An 18,352-nucleotide genomic window follows, 5' to 3' on the forward strand; every position below is an offset into this window, starting at 1 on the left:
TGCAGAAAGTGACCCTAATCCAGCAATTCCCAAAGTGCATTCCTGGATGCCACGAGATGTCACCAGTGTTTCTCCAAAACTAGGAGTGTGCAGCATTTTCCAAATGCGGGTGATGACCCTTCCTCATCTGTATAATGGGGACAGTGACGGCATCTGCCTCCCGGTGTGCTGTCCGGAGCTAATAGGACTGGCTACAGACTGGGAGTTTGCTGTTGAGGCCAAGAGTGGCTCGCGCCTTGAGGGCTCTCGCAGGAGTGCAGAGGGAAGAGTGGTCTGCAGGCCCTTCTTGCTGCTGGGGAAGGCTGCGAGGGTGCGGGAGTCCGGGGAGAGAGGCGGAGGTGGAAGAGTTAGGAGCCCGCCCTGATCCTGGCCCAAGTAATGGCTTGAAGCGGCAAGAAGAAGGCAGTACAGGTAAACTTCCACTGGGTGGCAGCACAGTCCAAGGAATGAGGTCAGCGGCCGCCGCCTGCTGACCCAACTCCTTCTACCTGCCGGGTAGTGAGCTGCTCCTCCCCTCCTCCTCTAGCCTCATCTGGCGCTTGCACAGGTGGAGACTCTACCAAGTGTCCAGCTCCCAGATGCCTTCACTGACTTGTTTACCGCACACCTACTATGTGCCGGCACTTAGGCTCACCCACGAGCAAAGCCTGGGGTGCTCAGGGTCAGAGGTGTAGGATCCCCTGCCCCTCCTCTTTCCAGTCGCCTGCCAAAGAGGTGGCCTCTGAGTCAGCGGGAATGACGATGCGTTGGCAAAGGGACCATGTCGCCCTCAAGGGAGCGATGCTGCCCCCAAGGGGGTGAAAACCTATCCTTGAGATTTTTATGTATAAAATACAAATATACATACTGTACATAAGCTGATATCTGTAGTACTAAAATTTCACGATGGGGGGGGGGGGCGGGGGAGGGGAAAAATCTAAAAGTGGTCCTGAAGCAGTAAACAGGAAAGATGGAAAAACTCTAAGCCAACACAGGGCGAGGTCTCCCCTCCAGCACAGACCTTCCCCCTGCCACAGGGCCAGACCCTGTGCTGTCTAATGTTGGGGAAGGAAGCCTCTCCTGGCCTCTGTCTGATGGGCCTAGACCCTCTTCTCTTGCTCTCCATCCCTGCTCTTCTGCCCAGGTGGGTGTTCTTACACGAGAAGGCTTACCAGGTGCGGGACACAGCCATTGAGTCCTCCGTCGTAACCAAGGTCAAGGGCTTTGGACGCTATGCCAACAGAGTCATGGACGTGTCTGATTATGTGACCCCACCCCAGGTACAGTCCCCTACCCCCAGGGTGCTATGTGGATGCCCAGATGCTGGGGCAAGGTAGGGAGAGTGCCGACGGGATCCCCCAACCAGGGTTTGTGGCATCGGTGATCAGAGAAGCCCTTCCCCTGCAGCTGGAGGATGAAGGGGTGGGGTGGGGTGCTTGGGCCTGCCCTCCAGAGTGCAGCACTAGGCATCAGGGAAGCAGGGTCCCCCTCAGGGCCTGCCACACTCATCCTGTGATCAGCACAACACGCAGAGGGAGGCAAGAGAGGACGGGTGGATGGTTAGATCTGACTTGGACCCACCTCTGCCCTATATTAGCCCTGTGACCTTGGCCGAATCTCTTACCCCAAGTATGGGTTTCCTCATCTGTAGAGTGGGGATAACAGTGATACCCAGCTCCTGGATTGTCATTGGTGCATTTTTTTTTTTCTCTCCCTTCTCCTACCAAGGGTACCTCTGTCTTTGTCATCATCACCAAGATGATAGTTACTGAAAACCAGATGCAAGGATTCTGCCCAGAGGTGAGGGGAGGAAGAGAGGTTGGATGAAGCAGGTCAAGGAAAAAAACTTTGTGGGTGGGGAGCAGTGGCAGGGAGGGGCATGGGTGTGAGCAGAGGTCCGAATTCCAGCCTTGGAGCTGTGTCCTGGGACCTCCACCTCCAAAGGCCCCCAGTTATGGGGAAGCATTGGGAGCCGAGAGGCTCATCCAGGCCCAGCACAGGGTCCTACACCCACCTGCAGCCCTGTCTCCCCACAGAGCGAGGAGAAGTACCGCTGTGTATCAGACAGCCAGTGCGGGCCTGAGCGCTTCCCGAGTGGGGGTGAGTGCATCCCTTCCCCTTGCCGCCCCCCCCCCCCCACAACCTCAGAGTGTTAGTGGGACCCTGGAGGGCAGCACATCCCCCATGGGGGAGAGTCCACCCTAGGAGTGAGCATGGGAATTGGCCTGTTTCTTGGAATTCTGCCAGCATTTATAGATGCTCACGTGAGCCAGAGCCAGTGGGGGCTGCCCCCAGAGGAGTCCACAGCCCGGGGATGGTGGTGACAGAGAGGTGTGTCATGCCGTCAAGGAGGAACAGTGGGAGCTGGGGAAGGGAGAGAGATTGGCTCCAGGTAGGTGGCCCCACATGGCTTCCTAGAGGCGGTGACATTTTAGATGGGCCCTGAAGGATGGGAAGGAGTTGGCAGCATAGAAGGGTTTTGAGAAGAACATTCTAGACAGAAGGAACAACTGCAGCCAAGCCTCAGAGGCAAGGAAGAGCACACCGTGACCGGGGAGCAAGGAGACTCATCTCCCTCTGGCTTGGTCTAGGGCTCAGGAGGAGAGGAGGGAGAGAGCTCGGCAGGGCTCCTGTGCCATTGGTCCACCTCCCTTGCCCTCCCTGTGTCTCCCCTCCACCTGTGGGGTCCCTGAGTGTGGGGGCGGGGGTCCCCTGATGAAAGGTGGGGTGGGGGTGAGGGAGTGGCAAAGACCCCCAGCACTCGTGGCTCCCGTTACAGGGATCCTCACCGGCCGCTGCGTGAACTACAGCTCTGTGCTCCGGACCTGTGAGATCCAGGGCTGGTGCCCCACCGAGGTGGACACGGTGGAAATGTGAGGACCCCACCCCAGCTCTCCGTTGCCAAAGTGGGGAGCTCTGTCTGCACCCCTGCGCCTGCAGAGGGTGTCACGGGCACCCCCAGTGGTGTCCAGTCCAGGGCCGGGAAGTGGTCTCAGGATGGCACCTTCCCCCTGCCTCACCTGCCACCCTCCTCTCCCTCTGGCCCTCTGCCCCAGAGAGGCCAAGACCAGGTGCCGGGTGGGAAACGTCCAGCAGTAAAAGTGGTCCCTGGGCGAAAGCACCTTGTTTCCCCTGTCTCTTCCCAAGAAGCTAAGGCCCCCTTGTTCTCACCCACAGGCCTGTCATGATGGAAGCCGAGAACTTCACTATTTTCATCAAGAACAGCATCCGTTTCCCCCTCTTCAACTTTGAGAAGTGAGTCCCAGCTCCCTCCCTAAAGCAGGAAGCAGTGCACCCTCCACCCCAGCTCATTTTCAGAGGGGTGGAGAAGCCCATTGTGTGTGGTTCCCCCCATGGTGTCTCCCCATCTCCCTGGGGCTCCTGTTCCCAATCTCCCAGCTGGTTTTGACCACCAAGTAGTAGGGAGGGCTCTGGGGCCAGTCTCTGTGCCAGCCTCCCGCCTCGGGGCTCAGAACCCAGATGGGAGTTCTGCTCCAGGCAGGTGAGGGACAAGGTCAGCCTGGGCCTGGAACCCAGATCCCACCAACCTTCGGGGCCTGAGGGGCGTTGCCACCTCTTTCCTCCCACATCAAGCCCAAGTGGGTGTGTCCCTTCCCGCTAACTAGTTAGGAGTCGGTTGACTCCTTCACTCGGCCGGTGCTCGGCTGGCATCGGGCGTGTGCAGCACAGTGCCAGTTACCACGGAGGTGCCGAGAGAAATCAGGCGTGACTCCTGGCCCCTGGGAGCCCCAGCCTGGGTGCTGGGGGATGTTACACATGGGCACACTCAACTCTGATGCAGAGAGAGGGGCGTCGGAGTTGCAGGGAGGATGCAGGAACAGAGGTGACGGAGCCTGCGAGTGTCCAAGATGTCAGGTCCCCGTCCCCCCTGCCTGGGCCCGGAGGGTCTCTGAGGGGGCTGTGTATGCCCATCTTCATGTGAACCCTGGCCCTTGCTTCTCATCTCTCCTCCTCCCTCTCCAGGGGAAACCTCCTTCCCAACCTCACAGCCGCCGACATGAAGACGTGCCGTTTCCACCCTGACAAGGCCCCCTTCTGCCCCATCTTGCGGGTGGGGGACGTGGTCAAGTTCGCAGGGCAGGATTTTGCCAAATTGGCCAGCACGGTGAGCGCCTAGAGGAGGACCCGGGGCCCTTTGGCAGGCGGAGGGTGGAGGTCCCGGGAACCTGGGGCCGTGGCCGGGCAGCGCCACCTGGTGGAGGCATGCCAGGTCTGCAACTGGCTTCGTGCCTCAACGGGGTCTCCCAGCCCTGTCCCGGGGGGCCTTGCCTCCCTCACCCTTCCTGCCAAGCCTCAGTCTGCCATCCTCGCCTTCACACTCCACGTTAGAGCTCTGAAAAAGCCCGTGTGGATCCTTCCTGCTGCCAAAGGGGCGGAAGACAAAAACGGGATTTATGGGCTCAAAGGTCCTCACCCCTGAGTGCAGCACTTTGTTTACGAAGCAGCACGGGCCGAACCACTTTCCCTCCACCTGGAGAATGGGAAGAATCACGTGTCTGTCTGTCATGACCCCCTGTCCCCAGGCCGTGGAGACAGCCCTGCCTCCTCACACCTGGCCCCCTTCCACAGGGCGGAGTCCTCGGCATTAAGATCGGCTGGGTGTGTGACCTCGACAGGGCCTGGGACCAGTGCATCCCCAAATACTCCTTCACCAGGCTGGACAGCGTTTCCGAGAAGAGCAGCGTCTCCCCAGGCTACAACTTCAGGTAATCCCGGGGCTCCGGGGACATCAGGAGGAGGAGGCAGGGGCCTTCTAGAGTTCCACCCCCAGCAGCAACGCATGTGGAGAAGAAAGGGGCCCACGTGGTTCCCCCCCCCCCCCCCCCGCCCCGCCCCGGGCTTCAGCTCGACATCAGAGAAGGCTTTCTAAGTGCCGCCACCCGACGATGGTGCGGCCAGGTCAGCAGTGAGACCGCACGACCAAGGCCTCCCAGAGGGTGTGGTCTGTGATTCTGAGCCCTTCTGAACTCGGGCTCTGAAGCTGGAGTGTGCCTCAGGAACGCCCGGGCAGCCCTTGTCGGGCACCTGAGTTTTCTCAGGTTTCTCAATCCACAGAGCAAGGGCAACAGTGGTGCCAGGTTACAAGACGGAAAGAAGGTATTTCCGTTCTGTCCATCTTCATCTCGGTCCCAAAGAACAACCACGGTGGCCGTTGGTTCTTTCTTGCCTTTCCAACCAAGGGCTCAAACCAGCCTTTAAGCACCATCTGGTTCATACTCCCAATGTCCTTGAGACATAAGGAACCTCTCCCTGACACCCACCACCACCACCATCACCTCCATCTTGAAGAGGGGGAAGAGAAGAACCCAGTATTAACTATTTGGAACCAGCTGAAAGCCCCTGACGAAGCCGTTGACCTTCTCCCTACCTGATTTCCCCATCTGTGAAATGGCCGTAGTGCCATTGTCTTGAGGATCCTAGTAAGCAAGGGGTGAAAAGTTTCAGCTTTCTGTTTTGTTTTTCCCTTAACTTTTGAAGATCCTGAGGTCTCTGGTAGGGCCTTGATTGCACCCAACAGTGTCATACACTAAACGGGTTGACCAGGCAACGATCAGGGAAAATGGTACACGTCAGAATAGGTTTCAGTTACACGTCCAAAGAATGGTTACTCGAACTTTCTTTGTTATAGTGGTGTTTTCCAACATAATGGCATAGATAAGCGGAAAAGTAATCATTTCACCTTTTTCTTAACCTTTATTTGTAGTTTTAAAACTATGTCTAAAACTACATCCCATTACCCTTTATATTTAATAGTTTAAAATATATATGTATATTCTCTGGAAAGAAGAATTTTTTAAAATTGAAAGTGCTTTCATAATCAACTCCAAACTTTAAAAAACCATAGGAAACAACACATATTTTAAAGTAGGTTAAAAATACTGTTCGGCTCCCTGGCAGAAATTGGCATATTTATTCAGTGGGTACATCACACAGAAATCAATACAAAGGATATTTGTATGGTGGCTTAAAATAGCAACGTAATTAATAAAATTCTCAGGATCTAAAATGCAAAGTTTTCATCTTCATAACTTCCCCCTGGCCAGTGGGAACACTTCAGTTTTCCTAATAACTTACACGGCAGATGAGCTGGTGAAGGATGTGTGTATTATGAAGCCCCCAACTACTGGTGCCACCCCCCCCCCCCCCCCAGTTTTAGAACAAGTTGTTTCATTTAAAGAAGAAATGGTCTGGCATTCTGGATCTCCAGTTTGTTGTGCTATGGCCGCCCCGCCACCTGCACCCCCTTCCCGCCCGGCACAGCAGGACACGAGGTACCACTGGTCCTGAATCAGCTTAGATTGTATTTGGGCAGACAGATCCAGGATCTCCAAGAATCCTGTGAGCCTAACCCCTGCAGGGGCCTACGGGGAGCTGTGTGAGAGCTGTGGACCCCAGTAACTAACCGCCTCACCGAAGGCTCCTAGGCCAGAGTATGAAGGGGCAAAGCTGCTCAATTCAACCCCTGTAGTTTAGAAGAGTTTCCAAGGGGAGCCAAAGAATAGCTCTGGCGTGGGGGAATATCTGGGGACTGTGACAGACACAGGGCTCCGCCCAAGATCCCCCAAACCCCTCCCCCCGGGTGCCCACCCACTGCCCTCATGTTCCCTTCAAGCTACTGGCACCACATGGACCCCCAACGCTAAGCTAAGCAAGCGCCCACATCGGGGGAGGCCACAGACCGCCCTCTGATAAGAGGCTAAGGGTCACAGCCCAGTTCGGCACAGGCCACACTTGGGTGTCTGACACGGGAAAACTAAGAACCCACAAAGCTCCTCATTCCCCAGCACGATACGTTGTTTGGCACAACGCTCTGTGATGTAGGTGCCACCGTATCCCCACTTCACAGGTGAGAAAACAAAGGCTTGCAGCCTGAAATAAGTCTCCCAAGGCCACACAACCAGGAAGCGTGGGAGCCTGGACACAACCCTATTTTCTCAGCTGATTTCCATGCATCCACGAAAGCTACGGACATTCCTATGTGTTAACCCTCCGGAAAACATGCTTGTGTGCTTGACATTTTCATCCTCACTTAAACAAAGAATCTGAGGTCCACAGAGGCTAAAGGGACTAGGGCCTGCTGGAGGCACAATTCAGGGTCTGGCCTTTTGTCCCCCAAACAAATTCACCTGCTGCTCCGTCTCTAACACAGGCCAGATTTTTTTTTTCAACGTCCTACGGTTGCCATTCGCTCTGGAGGGAATGGAATCATTCAGCCAAGAGTCAGCCTTGTTTTAATCTGCAAACTCAGACGAGAGGCAGCTAGAGATTCGCATTTCCATCACTAATTACTTCTGCAGCTCCTTTCCAAATTCCCTCCCCCTCCTTCTTGCCGCTCTTCTCCTGTAGGATCAGAGATTGAGAGAATGTATAGCCAATGAGGACCCCTGGGAGACCCCTAGGCTGAGGTGGCCTTTTTACAGATGAGGAAGTGGAAATTTCAGAGGGGAAGTGACTTGCCCAAGGTTACAGGAACACCTTAAGGAGCCTAAGAGGTCATTTGTCCCAACTCCACTATCAGTCTCGCTGTAACACAGCCCCAGACGTGGGGCCGCCTCACAAGACGGCCTGTCCCTCATTGACAGCTCCAGTTATTGGAAAGGTGACCTCGTATTGAGCCAGAATGTGTCTCCCTTCGACTTCTACCCAAAGTACGTGGTGCCGTCCATCTAAATTAATCTTTGTTTGTGTGATCTCCTGAGGTTGCCATCTGTCCCTACCTGCAACTTGGTGGAACAATTTTATTTTTACTCCTCTGTCTATTCTGTATGGCTGAACACTCCAGGAGCCTCTTTAATGTGGTATTTTTCTGAAGCCTCTTTCCAAGTACATTGAGAGTTGCCATCGGTGGGTCCATCCGGATTCGTAGTGGACGAAGTACAGCGTTTCCAAAAATAAGAACTGGCGAGAGTCACCGGTGTAGTGGTGTGCAGGTGACAGGCACCCCAGTGGCAGCGGTGTAGACAAGGGCCAGGTCCCTGCATCCCAGGTGGACCCTCGGTGCACCAGAGCAGGATTTTAACCAGAGTGCTGGGAGCAGGCAGACGGGGTCGCATGTGAATGTGAGTATTGTGTAAGGTTTTGAGGGAGTGGGTGTGTTTGTTAGGGGATGAGTGTGAGTCTGCGGGTGTGTAAGTGCACTGTGTGTCTGAGCGTGCCCGTGAGTGTATGTGTGTGTGTGTGTGTGTGTGAACATGCTGTCAGTGAATGTACATGAGTGCGCATGAGTATATGGGCAGAGATGGTTACAAAGACAGATTAAAAATACTATAGCAGTCAGGGTCCCAGCAGGAAACAGATGGCACATGCAAACTGGGTAATTTGAGGAGAGTTTAATAAAGGGACTGTTTCAAAGGTGTGGGCAGGGTGTAGGAAAACCGCAAAGGATAGCGCAGAGCCTGGGGCCAGTACCCGGACGCCGGTGACTGCCCGGGTCTGAAGGGGCGAGGGCAGGAAGCAGTGACTGACACCTGGGGACACCGCTGTCAGGACAGGAGTTGTGACCCCGCCAGGCTCCACCCGAAGCCAGAATCCAAACCACGGACTGAGGATGCCCGAGGCAAGAGTGTGGATCAGGGGTGTCCTCCATGAACACAGGGAGGTCTCTAACCCTCATACGCCCCTGAGGAGCCCATGGAGCAAATGCCCCATAAGATGCAGGTGTTCATAGACAGGCATTTTCTTTAAAAAAAAAAAAAAAAAAAAAAAAGGAACACCTTATTTCCACAAATAAGATAGAAATGCATCCTCAGAGTAATACATCCAAGCGATATGTAGACACTCCCTTTCACTCCTCCAGTTTTGCTCCCCTTACAGGAAGTTAATGTCCTGGACAGTTTGGTGAGCTTCCCTCCAGTGCTTTTTCTCTGCGTTTCTGTGCAGAGAGATTCCAGGACTTTGAAGATCTTTAAAAAGCCCATCCCTAAACCTCAGAAGAAGAGCCCCCCAAGGTTAAGTTTGCAAAGCCTTTTCACACCTATTTTGTCAGGATTCACAGCACGCCCACACCCCCCCACAGTAGACAGTTGCCCCAGGTCACACAGCTTAAAGAAGAGGTGCATCGGGGCCCAAACCCAGGGACCTGATCTACAGCCAGTGCCCCTAGCACACCTGCCACCTTCAAATCGTTTGCAACAAGGAAGCAACCAGAAGAGAGACACCCAGCAACGATGGCCGGGATGATGGGAGAGAAGCAAGGGCATGCATTCAGCAGCGTCTGATTCGCATTTCTCCGCCCCCCCCCCCCCCCCCCCAGCACTGCTAAGACAGCTTTGCGACTAAAAGGCAAGGCGGTTTTGGATTTCCTCTCTTGGTGTCTGGGACAAAAAACACTTGTTCAGCTGCGAGATGTTCCTCATGCGGTAGGTGTTTCTAGTGATCGCTTCGTGTTGGAAATGTACCCACGAAGCTCGGAAATCTGGCACCTGCTCTGTTTCCACGCCGAAACGTGCGGATCAGCAAGATCTTAGGCCAATCGACAGAGACAGAATCGAAAGTGTGCCCTTGGCTTTGATCATTCTTTCTGCAATCTGGATTTTTCTCCTTCCAAAAGCCATGTGTTAAAAGCAGCCATTTCCGTCATCTCCCCAGAGACACTCGAAGGCCCCTTCGACGGGGGTGTATTTTGCTTGAATTCTCCATGATCCGTTTTCCTCTTCCCTTTGTTTAGCTGGAAGTGGGAGAGAGGCCACTGGAGCGATCCTGAATTTTTACAGCCTTGTATAACGTTCCTGTCTAGCCTATCCACACAACAACCAACTTTATTGTAGAATATAATGGCTAACCCTCACTGAGCGCTTACCCAGTGAGCCAGGGACTTAGCAAGTGCTCTTTGTGGATTATCTCATCAACTCTGAAGAATTTTATAGCTGGAAACTGAATGCTCAGAGGTTTCCTTATCTGCCCAAGGCCACACAGCAAATACTGCTGGACTGGATTTCAAATTCTGACAGCCTCCAGAGCCTGTGCTGGTAACCACAAGTATCCCGGTAGGACCGTACGGTTACCCCCATTTGACAGATGAGGAAACTGAGGCTACAAAGATTACTCCCGGAACAGACGGCTAGCCACCTGGCTCTCGGGTAGGTACTTCTTCCAACTGTGTGTCCGTTGATCTTTCCCTGCCTCATCAAAGACGAATTAATAGTAATGTGTAAAAAGATCAACAACAAACCATTGTTTAAATGTCCGCCCCTGAAGCTGATTAGGCTCCGAGAATATGAGTAAGTAAGTATGGCTTGGGGTCTTCGCTAAGGGAAGGCGTCCCAGCTCCAAGGATGTTGCCCCTCCCCCCCCCCGGCCCCATGCAGTGAGTCTGCCAGGAGATATTTTCCTATCAGTATAAAATCAACTGTAAAAGTGTATTTCAGCTGGCAAAACTGCTTCTCACCAGGCAAAAGCTTTGCTGGGAACACCACTTCCTTCACTTGGAAACTCACATTCCGGGCCCTAGTTTTCCCTTACAAGTCCAACCCGGATCCCGCAAGTTTGCTGCTATTTTTTCTGCGGCTGTGACAGTTACGTGTCCCTGCTTTAGGAAGGAATCTCCATCACTCCATGGGATCGTTTCTAAACAGATGTCTGAGAGCTTCCAAGGGATTTGTACATTGTGATAAAACCCTTCTCCATTCAGCAGACGGTTATTGACTGCCGACTGGTGCAAATGTCAGCCCAGCGTGGAGAAGCGTTTCTAAGAGCTGGAGCCACCCGAGGCTGGAACTGGGCTGCTTCTGAAGGCAGCGAGTTTCGCCTCTCTGGGGGGATCCCGGGAGCGGGCAGCAGTGGCCAGCCTCTTGTGGCTAACGAGGGGAGGGCTCTGAAAATCTCTTCCAATTCCAGATTATATCAGGCTTCGTGGTTCATACAAACGTGAACGAGACCAGTTCCTATGGTCAAGTGGAAATGATACAAACCTGAACCCAAATAACAAAATGTTTTATACGACAAATCTTTTGTGCCGGAGCGAGCCAAGAATAATGAAGGTGAAGCAGAGGTGAAGCAGAGAGAGCCCCGGGGGGGGGAGGGGTGAGGCAGGAGGCCTGCAGGCTGTGGTTGAGGCCCCCCCCCCAGATGCTCACTGTGATCGTCAGCAAGTCTCAGCCCCTCCGGGGGCCTCAGTTTCTTCTTCTGTGAAATGGGCTGTTCAAAGGTGATAAGGCCCCTTCAGGCTCTAGAAGTCTGAACCAGTGCCTGTGGGTGTCTGGGGAGAGGCTTTGGAAGGTCGGGCTGCTGAAGCGTGCACTGTTATTTATGGACCTGTCTCATCGGAACGTACTTTCAACCCTGCCCAGCAGAAGCACATCTGACAAATGATTTATTACGGTAATTGATGTTTGTACTTACTCATTCTTTATCTATCGCTGCTCGCGGCATGAGGGATCACGTGCGCGCACGCACACCCTCCCGACCCCGACAGCTGCAGCCGGGGCCTGGCCGCCCCCCAGGCTCCCTGCCCCTTCCGGGCGCAGTGGCCTCAGGCGTCCAGCTCCATTCTCTCCTTGCCGGCCCCAGCCGCGCTCTCTCTCCCCAGCAGCTGTTTTCACAGGGCACCAGCTTAGCAAGTCCTTGCGCCACCCCGAGGCCGCCACGAAGTCTCCTTTCTGGGCCCTGTCCCAGGAGAGCGGCAAGGGGGGGCATTCGAGCTCAGATCGAGTTCCTCCGGCAGGCCCAGGAGCAGGAACAGAGCGGCCGTTCTTCTCTCCAGCCCCATGATCACGGGATGATGTTCCCCGAAAGCCCTGTGCCTCACGCCCAGCAGCTCACAGAATCCTCCGTAACAAGCCCATAGCACCTGCCGGCACCTCTGTTTCACATCGGGGGAGACTGAGACGCACCCAGGTGAGGGACTTTCCCTCAGCTGATGAGGGCTAATTGGGAGCCGCGGTGCCAGCCCAGGACGGTGTCGTTTCAAGCCCTTCCACCGAGGGCCAGAGCACCGGGCGGCCGTGAGGTGTCAGGGAGGCAGGAAGTGTGGAAGCCTCGGCCCCAGCGCTCGGCAGGACGAAGCACTCCGCACATATGACGTCTCTGCTGTTGTCCCCGCTTCTCCTCCACAGGGGCTGGTTCCCACCGACAGCGCCTACTCTCCCACCCAGCCACCTGCCACATCTAAATGTTTTCTATTTGGGAGACAAACAGCCCGATGCTGCCACCTTCTAGCAGCTCCACCTAAAGAACGGGAGCGTTCCGAGAGGCCGAGTCAGGAGGGGGAAACCAGAGGCCGACGTGGCTAAACTGAGTCTGTGGGATGTCAGGAATCTGGGGAACCGGCGACAACTGCACTTGGTAGGCCCTTGGGCGACGGCGGAGCGTGGGGTCTGCCTCCGAGTCCTAACTGTCAACCACAGTCTGGGGCAGCAGGTGCTGAGGCAGAGACCCCGGGGCCGGGCAGAGGCAAGACAGGTAGCTCGTTACAGTTACAGCCTCCGCCCCACGCTGACAAAGCAGCTCTGGAGAAAAAAGGAGACACCGGATTCCCCGCGTCTGCCCATCTCTGCGGCGTAAATACACCTCCCTTGTCAACTCGAAGCTACAAGCGTGAGGTCGCCGAGTGTGGACTTGGGAAGAGACGCACGCACGGGCCCACCCGTCTCTGTCCTCCAGTCCACCGAGCTCCTGCGGCTTCTTCAGAGACACCGTGTCCTTTCCCGCGAGAGGGCTTGCAGTTCCCTCAGCCAGGACAGCTGCCTCCGCCTCTGGCCTGCTCACGTCTCACCTCTCCTCCCGGGTCGCAGCTTTACTGTCACTTCGCACAGAGCCTTCCTTGACTCTCCAGCCTAGCTCTTCACTCGATGAGCTCTTCAAATGGTGCTCTCTCCTTTTCAGTCCCGATGTCGGACTTTAGCTACTTATGGGAATGTGTGGCTGTTAGTATTTCTCTCCCTGTGAGGAGAGCAGAGCTGGCCAAGGTATCAGCAGTGCCTAGCGCAGTGCCTGGCAAAGGGTATAGGTGTGCTCTAAATATCTGCTGGGCCCTAGTGGATGAATAGGAGTTTGCAAGGTGGGAAGGGAGGAGAGGGGAACAGCATGGGCAGAGGCAAGAAGTCCGTGTCTATGAGGTTTGCTCAGGAAGGCAGGCAGGGTGGTGTGGCTGTTACTTCTGGTGCCTGGCACCGAGGGAGCATCTGCCAGTAAGTGAGGAAGGCGGACTGGGCCCGGCGGGGTGTTGGTGGCGGTGCTCTCGCCAGCCGCATTTCCCGGCCGAGAAAACCAAAGCTGCAGAGGTAGAAATCGGAGGGTTTGGGAGAAATCAGGGCCGGGCACGGTGTAGCTCAGCCCATCCCCTTTACAGACAAGGAAGCTGGGCATCCCTCTCCCAACACTGCATGGCTGGCGTGTGCTTCCTGTTCTGCTCCCAGCCAGTGACTCTGGGTCACTGGCTCTGGGTCATTGGCTCTGGGTCGAGAGACCCGCCTTCCCAACACAGAAGGTCCCCCGCTGGAGAACTGAAAGCAATTGGCCAGGATCTCACAGAAGTCAGGCAGCAAAAAGAACAGTCTAGAATGCTGGCTACGAGTGTGGGCTGTGGCACTGGACTGCCTGAGTTTGAATCCCAGGTTCGCTCACCGACTGGTGGTTTGGGGACCTTACACAAATTGCTCAACCTGTGTGATCCTGGTTCCTCATCTGTAAAATGGGAAGAGCAGCAGTGCACGATTCCACGGGGTTGAGTACTCAATGCGCTAGGAAGTGTCATGCACTTGGCACAGTGCCGGGCACGTAGTAAGCACTGAGCATTTGCCGGCCGTTCTTCCCACTGGTAGGACTCTCTCCAGGATAGATAGTGTTTCATGTATCATGATCCTAGGATATGAAAGGAAAGGGACAAGCTTTAGGCACTTTTCCGTCCTCCCCGTGGCTCTTCCTGTTCTCACCGCTCGGTTGAGGAAGAAAGCTCAGAGAGGTTTCCGCTTGTCCAGGGTGGAAAAATTAGTCAAAGGCCACAGAACCATGCCCAGACCTCCAAGACTCTTGGAGGGGAAAATCCTAGCCATGTGGCATCATTGGAATTTGCTCTCTCCCTGGCTACTCTTGAAAACCTCCCCCATTTTTTTAAATGTTTATTTATTTGGGGGTGGGGAGGGAGACGGGATCTGAAGCAGACTCAGCCCTGAGAGCAGAGAGCCCCATGTGGGGCTCGAACTCACCAACCGTGAGATCATGACCCGAGTCGAAGTCAGATGCTTAACTGACTGAGCCACCCAGGCGCCCCCAAAACTCCCCAATTTTAACTCACTCTTCGTTCTTCGGTGGGTAACTTCTCCTCCCTGAACCCCAGGTCTCTCAGCTAGAAAATTATGGATGTTTGTAACAGTCAGGGTAAATATTGCTAACTGCCGTAACAAACACCCCCTCAGCTCGGAGGCTTCACACAAATGTTTGTTTACTGCCCATGGCACAGTTCACACTGGGTCAGCGCAGTCGTTCGGGCAGCTGGGCTCCCGTCACCTCTTGAATCAGTCTCCCCTAGGGCCTGAGTTCACCCCTAGCTCCCCAGTGGCCGGCCATGAGGCAAGAGAGGATAAACAAGGTACGATGTTCCAACACACCTCAGCCCACATTTGGCAGACTTCACTTCCATTCACGTTCCATTGGCAAGAGGTACCCAAGGCCCCCGCCTTAGTTCGATGCAAGAGGGCGGGCCGTATGGTCCAGCCACGTGCCAAGAGAGAAGACACCCCAGACCCTGGTGCCACAGGGCTGGGCCAGATGCCGTGACGCTCACCGGCCACACTCGAGAGCTGAAGTCAGGACTCCTGGGCCCTTCCCTACTTTTAGCCTGGGCCCTCCCTCCCTGAGCACCGTGCTTCCTCCCTCCTACCCAGGAAGAGAACCAGTCCCTGCCAACCCGCCTCCGAGGGTGGGTGGTTGGTGAGATAATGATCTTATCATACGTATTGCCTCTTGGAAGGCAGGTGCTGGAGAAAAACCAAGTCCGCTTTGGTTTTTCTCCCTGTTCCTTCACATTCCTTCCCAAGATAAATTTAGCCAGCCCTCACTTTGAACGCAGTGCCCAGGATGCTGACTTTTTGTTCTCCGAGTCAATGTGAGAGCATTTTTCATGACGGTAGCCTCAGGCCAGGAATGCAGACTTCGGGAGCGCAGTGCCAGCCTCTGCCCTGCCCCAAACACCTGTGACCCACAGTCCCACCCTGGCCCGGTCCCCATGGACAGCAGGTGCCTGAGCTCTCCAGGGATGTGAGCAGAACACAGAATACAGACGGGCTTTGAGATCTGGCTCCAGGTCTGCTTCTGTCCTTACTGGCCACCTAGAGCTCGGAGGCAGCACGTTCAGGATTAAGGGCAGAGATTGGAATCCCAGCTCAGGCAGGTCACCTCCTCCTCTGTCTCCCCATCTACAAAATGGGTCCTCGCCCCTTCTTCATGAGATTAACTGCATGAGATACTTGTCTTAAGAGATTTGCATATTTTCTGGTATTCAGTTAACAGGAGTGGAGAAGGTGATGGTCTACACTTTTTCTCAGGCCAACCTGAAAGCCACAGTGAGGACTTCCTGGAGCCTCTGTCCATTCCAGATGCTTCTTTTCTGGACTTCTTTAAAATCTCCCGAGAGGCCTCCTTGGACCACTGTATTCTTGGACCTCCTCGTCATCATAAGAGTGACTTCCTTTCTGGGGTCTATTTTGCATCCCCCCTCCTGCCGGTACGGTCTGGTCCACTCCCTTCTGCCTGGTCTGTGAAGCCCTCTGCCGCCACCCAGACCGTATCTTATCATATCTTGGAGGTGGGTCCAGCCCCTCCCCTCTGTCCCCATCCTCCAAGACTTTGCTTCTTAGGGTTAGGTCTTTGGGTTCCTCTCAGCCTCCTTCCTGGGGCCACTCCCATTTTTACTCTGGGTCTCCATCTCCAGAAGATCATCCTGCCCTCCCCTGCCTCCCCTTTTGGCTGTGGAGTCCACAGGACACTCGTTCCCAGGTCAGGCTCCCTGGGGAAGCTTCCCCTCAGTGGCTAGGTTTCAGCCTTACTTTTCAGTCCAGGGCAACAGGTGCACCATGTGGGGGGACACACACACACACACAGACACACACACTGGCTGTTTCCCCATGGGAAATGTGGGGCCCAGACTCCTTCCGGACCCAGTTCACCCCTTCTTCCTCTGATGGCCTGTGGATGCCTCTCACGGCTGCACCCACCTGGAACCAGAGGGTAGGGAGCTTGACCGAGGCAGGCTCTGCAGACCAGGTTCCCAGGCCCTGCAGAGAAGGGCAGGGTGTCCAACCCAGAGATGGCGACAAGTGTCACGACAGTGCCTGTCCCAAAGTACGGGTCTCCGTGTTTACCCGTCACTAACAGATCTGCAAGGGGGACATGAGCACCCCCTCTTCCTAGACATGAAAAGTGAAACCCTGAGGGCTGGGTCACATAAAAGGCCAAGCTGCCAACATGGAGTGGAGCTTCGGACCCTTTCTGCCTAACTCCAAAATTCCCCACAGCCAGAGCAGACAGTGGCTGACATTTTATAAGTTTAGATGACTCTTCCCCAAGATGATCTTGTTCCCAAACCCATGATCCCTCTGTTGTCTCAGCACGTGGCTGAGCATTTTACTCTCCCCGCTGTACAGATTCAAATGCAAACAGCCGTGGGAGGGGCGGCACAGCAGTCCGGGGAAACCCCTTTGAAGAAGGAGTTTCTCAAGACTCCTCTTTCTGCTGGGACAGGCCTGGGAACCTGTGGGGATCAGAAACACTGAAGGGGAGGGGTGCCGGGGTGGCTCAGTCTGCTGGGCTTCCCACTTGGTCTCAGGTCATGATCTCGTGGTTCGTGGGTTCAAGCCCCGCGTCGGGCTCTGTGCTGACAGCTCAGAGCCTGGAGGCTGCTTTGGGTTCTGTGTCTCCCTCCCTCTCTGCCCCCTCCCCTGCTCACGCTCTGTCTCTCTCTCTTTCTCTCAAAAATAAAATAAAAATATTAAAAGATGAAAGAAGGAAAGAAAGAAAGAGAAAAAGAAACACTGACGGGGACACAGCCGCTGCACCAAATCGGACCCGTGTCAGGCCCACACACCTATGGGGTTTTCTGAGCCCCTTCACTCCATCATCTCACTTGACCCTCACCGTTTTCCTGGGACACCGGCATCAGGAGCCCATTTTACTGCCGTGGGTTAAGAGAGTACACTTTGCTGACACTAGGGTTTTGCCTAGCATGGGCAGGGCATGGGGAGGGGGCCAGGGGGCGGGGGGAGGATCGGCCAGCTTTAAACAAATGCAGTTCACCTGCTTACTGACTGTGAAGCCACAGGCAGTCCCTTCACCTCCCGGGGCATCTTCACAGTGAGGTGCTCGGGGCCTCCGTTTTGAAGGTGATCGTTCTTACCTGTCCCCAGCAAGGTTCCTGGCACCCAGCAGCCTGGGCAGAGAAGGTGTAGAGGATATAGTCCTGAACTTGGGCTACTTCACCCCCTCAGAGCCTCGCTTGAAAAACAGAGCAGTCACGTCCCTACCCAGCAGGTCTGTGACAAGGGTAGAAGGAGACAAGGTGTCTGAAAGGGCTTTTTAAAGCCTCTCTATAAATGCGAGCCAACATCGGCAAACATCTCCTGCCTGCATACTGTGTTCCAGGCACTGTTCTAGACCCCTGGGTGTGGGGTTCCGTTCAATTCTCACAGCACCCCTGGGAAGCAGGACTTCTATATTATGACCAATAATAATGGAGGAACTTGAGTCTCAGAGGGGTTAAGGAACTGGCCCCAGGTTGCACAGCCGATAAGTGGCAGAGCCAGGCTTTGAGCCCAAGGAGGCTGACAAGCCTATGGGAGGGGAGCATCTGCTGCGAGCTGGGCCCTGAGATACCCAAACAAATAAGCTGAAGATGCGTGGAGTCCAGCACAGCTCAGACTTTCATACACATCAGAATCATCTCTGGATATTATTTAAAAAGGCAGAGTCCCAGGCCCCACCCACAGAGATGCTGATTCCACAGGTTTGGGGGAGGGCTGGGAATCTGCCTTTGTAACAAGCCCCGAAGATGACGTCTGTGCAGAGGGCCAGCTAACCACACAGGGAGGAGGGTGGCAGGCGACCAGCAAAACCATCGACAAGAGTCGCTCAGTAAGCACGGATTGTAGGCTCCGGGGGACTCTGAAGGTTCAGGTAGGAGTCCCCAGTGCGACCCACCTGCCGCCTCTGGCCTCCAGGTTCGCCAAGTACTACAAGCTGGAGAATGGCAGCGAATACCGCACACTCCTGAAGGCTTTTGGCATCCGCTTTGACGTGCTGGTGTACGGGAATGTGAGTCCTCGGGCTGGGGTGACGGCGGGGCACAGGGGAGGAAACCCAGACCGGTCTTGGGCCCCGAAGAGCCTCCTCTGGTGGGGGGGGGGGGCGGGGGGGGGCAAGG

The 18,352-nt window shown here is 55.0% G+C and overlaps 1 protein-coding gene across 2 annotated transcripts in view; it reads left to right on the forward strand.

The window, feature by feature from the left end:
- P2RX3 (purinergic receptor P2X 3) overlaps window positions 1–18,352 on the forward strand; it is a 28,864-nt gene that overhangs the window by 7,544 nt on the left and 2,968 nt on the right. Inside the window, exons 2-9 of one of the 2 annotated variants that reach the window (XM_045485253.1) lie at window positions 1,124–1,259; window positions 1,708–1,779; window positions 2,016–2,079; window positions 2,759–2,852; window positions 3,157–3,234; window positions 3,964–4,105; window positions 4,570–4,706; window positions 18,150–18,243. In XM_045485253.1, the coding sequence (XP_045341209.1) occupies window positions 1,124–1,259; window positions 1,708–1,779; window positions 2,016–2,079; window positions 2,759–2,852; window positions 3,157–3,234; window positions 3,964–4,105; window positions 4,570–4,706; window positions 18,150–18,243 (817 nt within the window). Of the gene's footprint in view, window positions 1–1,123; window positions 1,260–1,707; window positions 1,780–2,015; window positions 2,080–2,758; window positions 2,853–3,156; window positions 3,235–3,963; window positions 4,106–4,569; window positions 4,707–5,055; window positions 6,014–18,149; window positions 18,244–18,352 lie in introns of those variants that run through there. The other variant, XM_045485254.1, reaches the window with a different exon arrangement.

Source organism: Leopardus geoffroyi, chromosome D1 (assembly GCF_018350155.1).
Source record: "Leopardus geoffroyi isolate Oge1 chromosome D1, O.geoffroyi_Oge1_pat1.0, whole genome shotgun sequence".
Classification (NCBI taxonomy): domain Eukaryota; kingdom Metazoa; phylum Chordata; class Mammalia; order Carnivora; family Felidae; genus Leopardus; species Leopardus geoffroyi.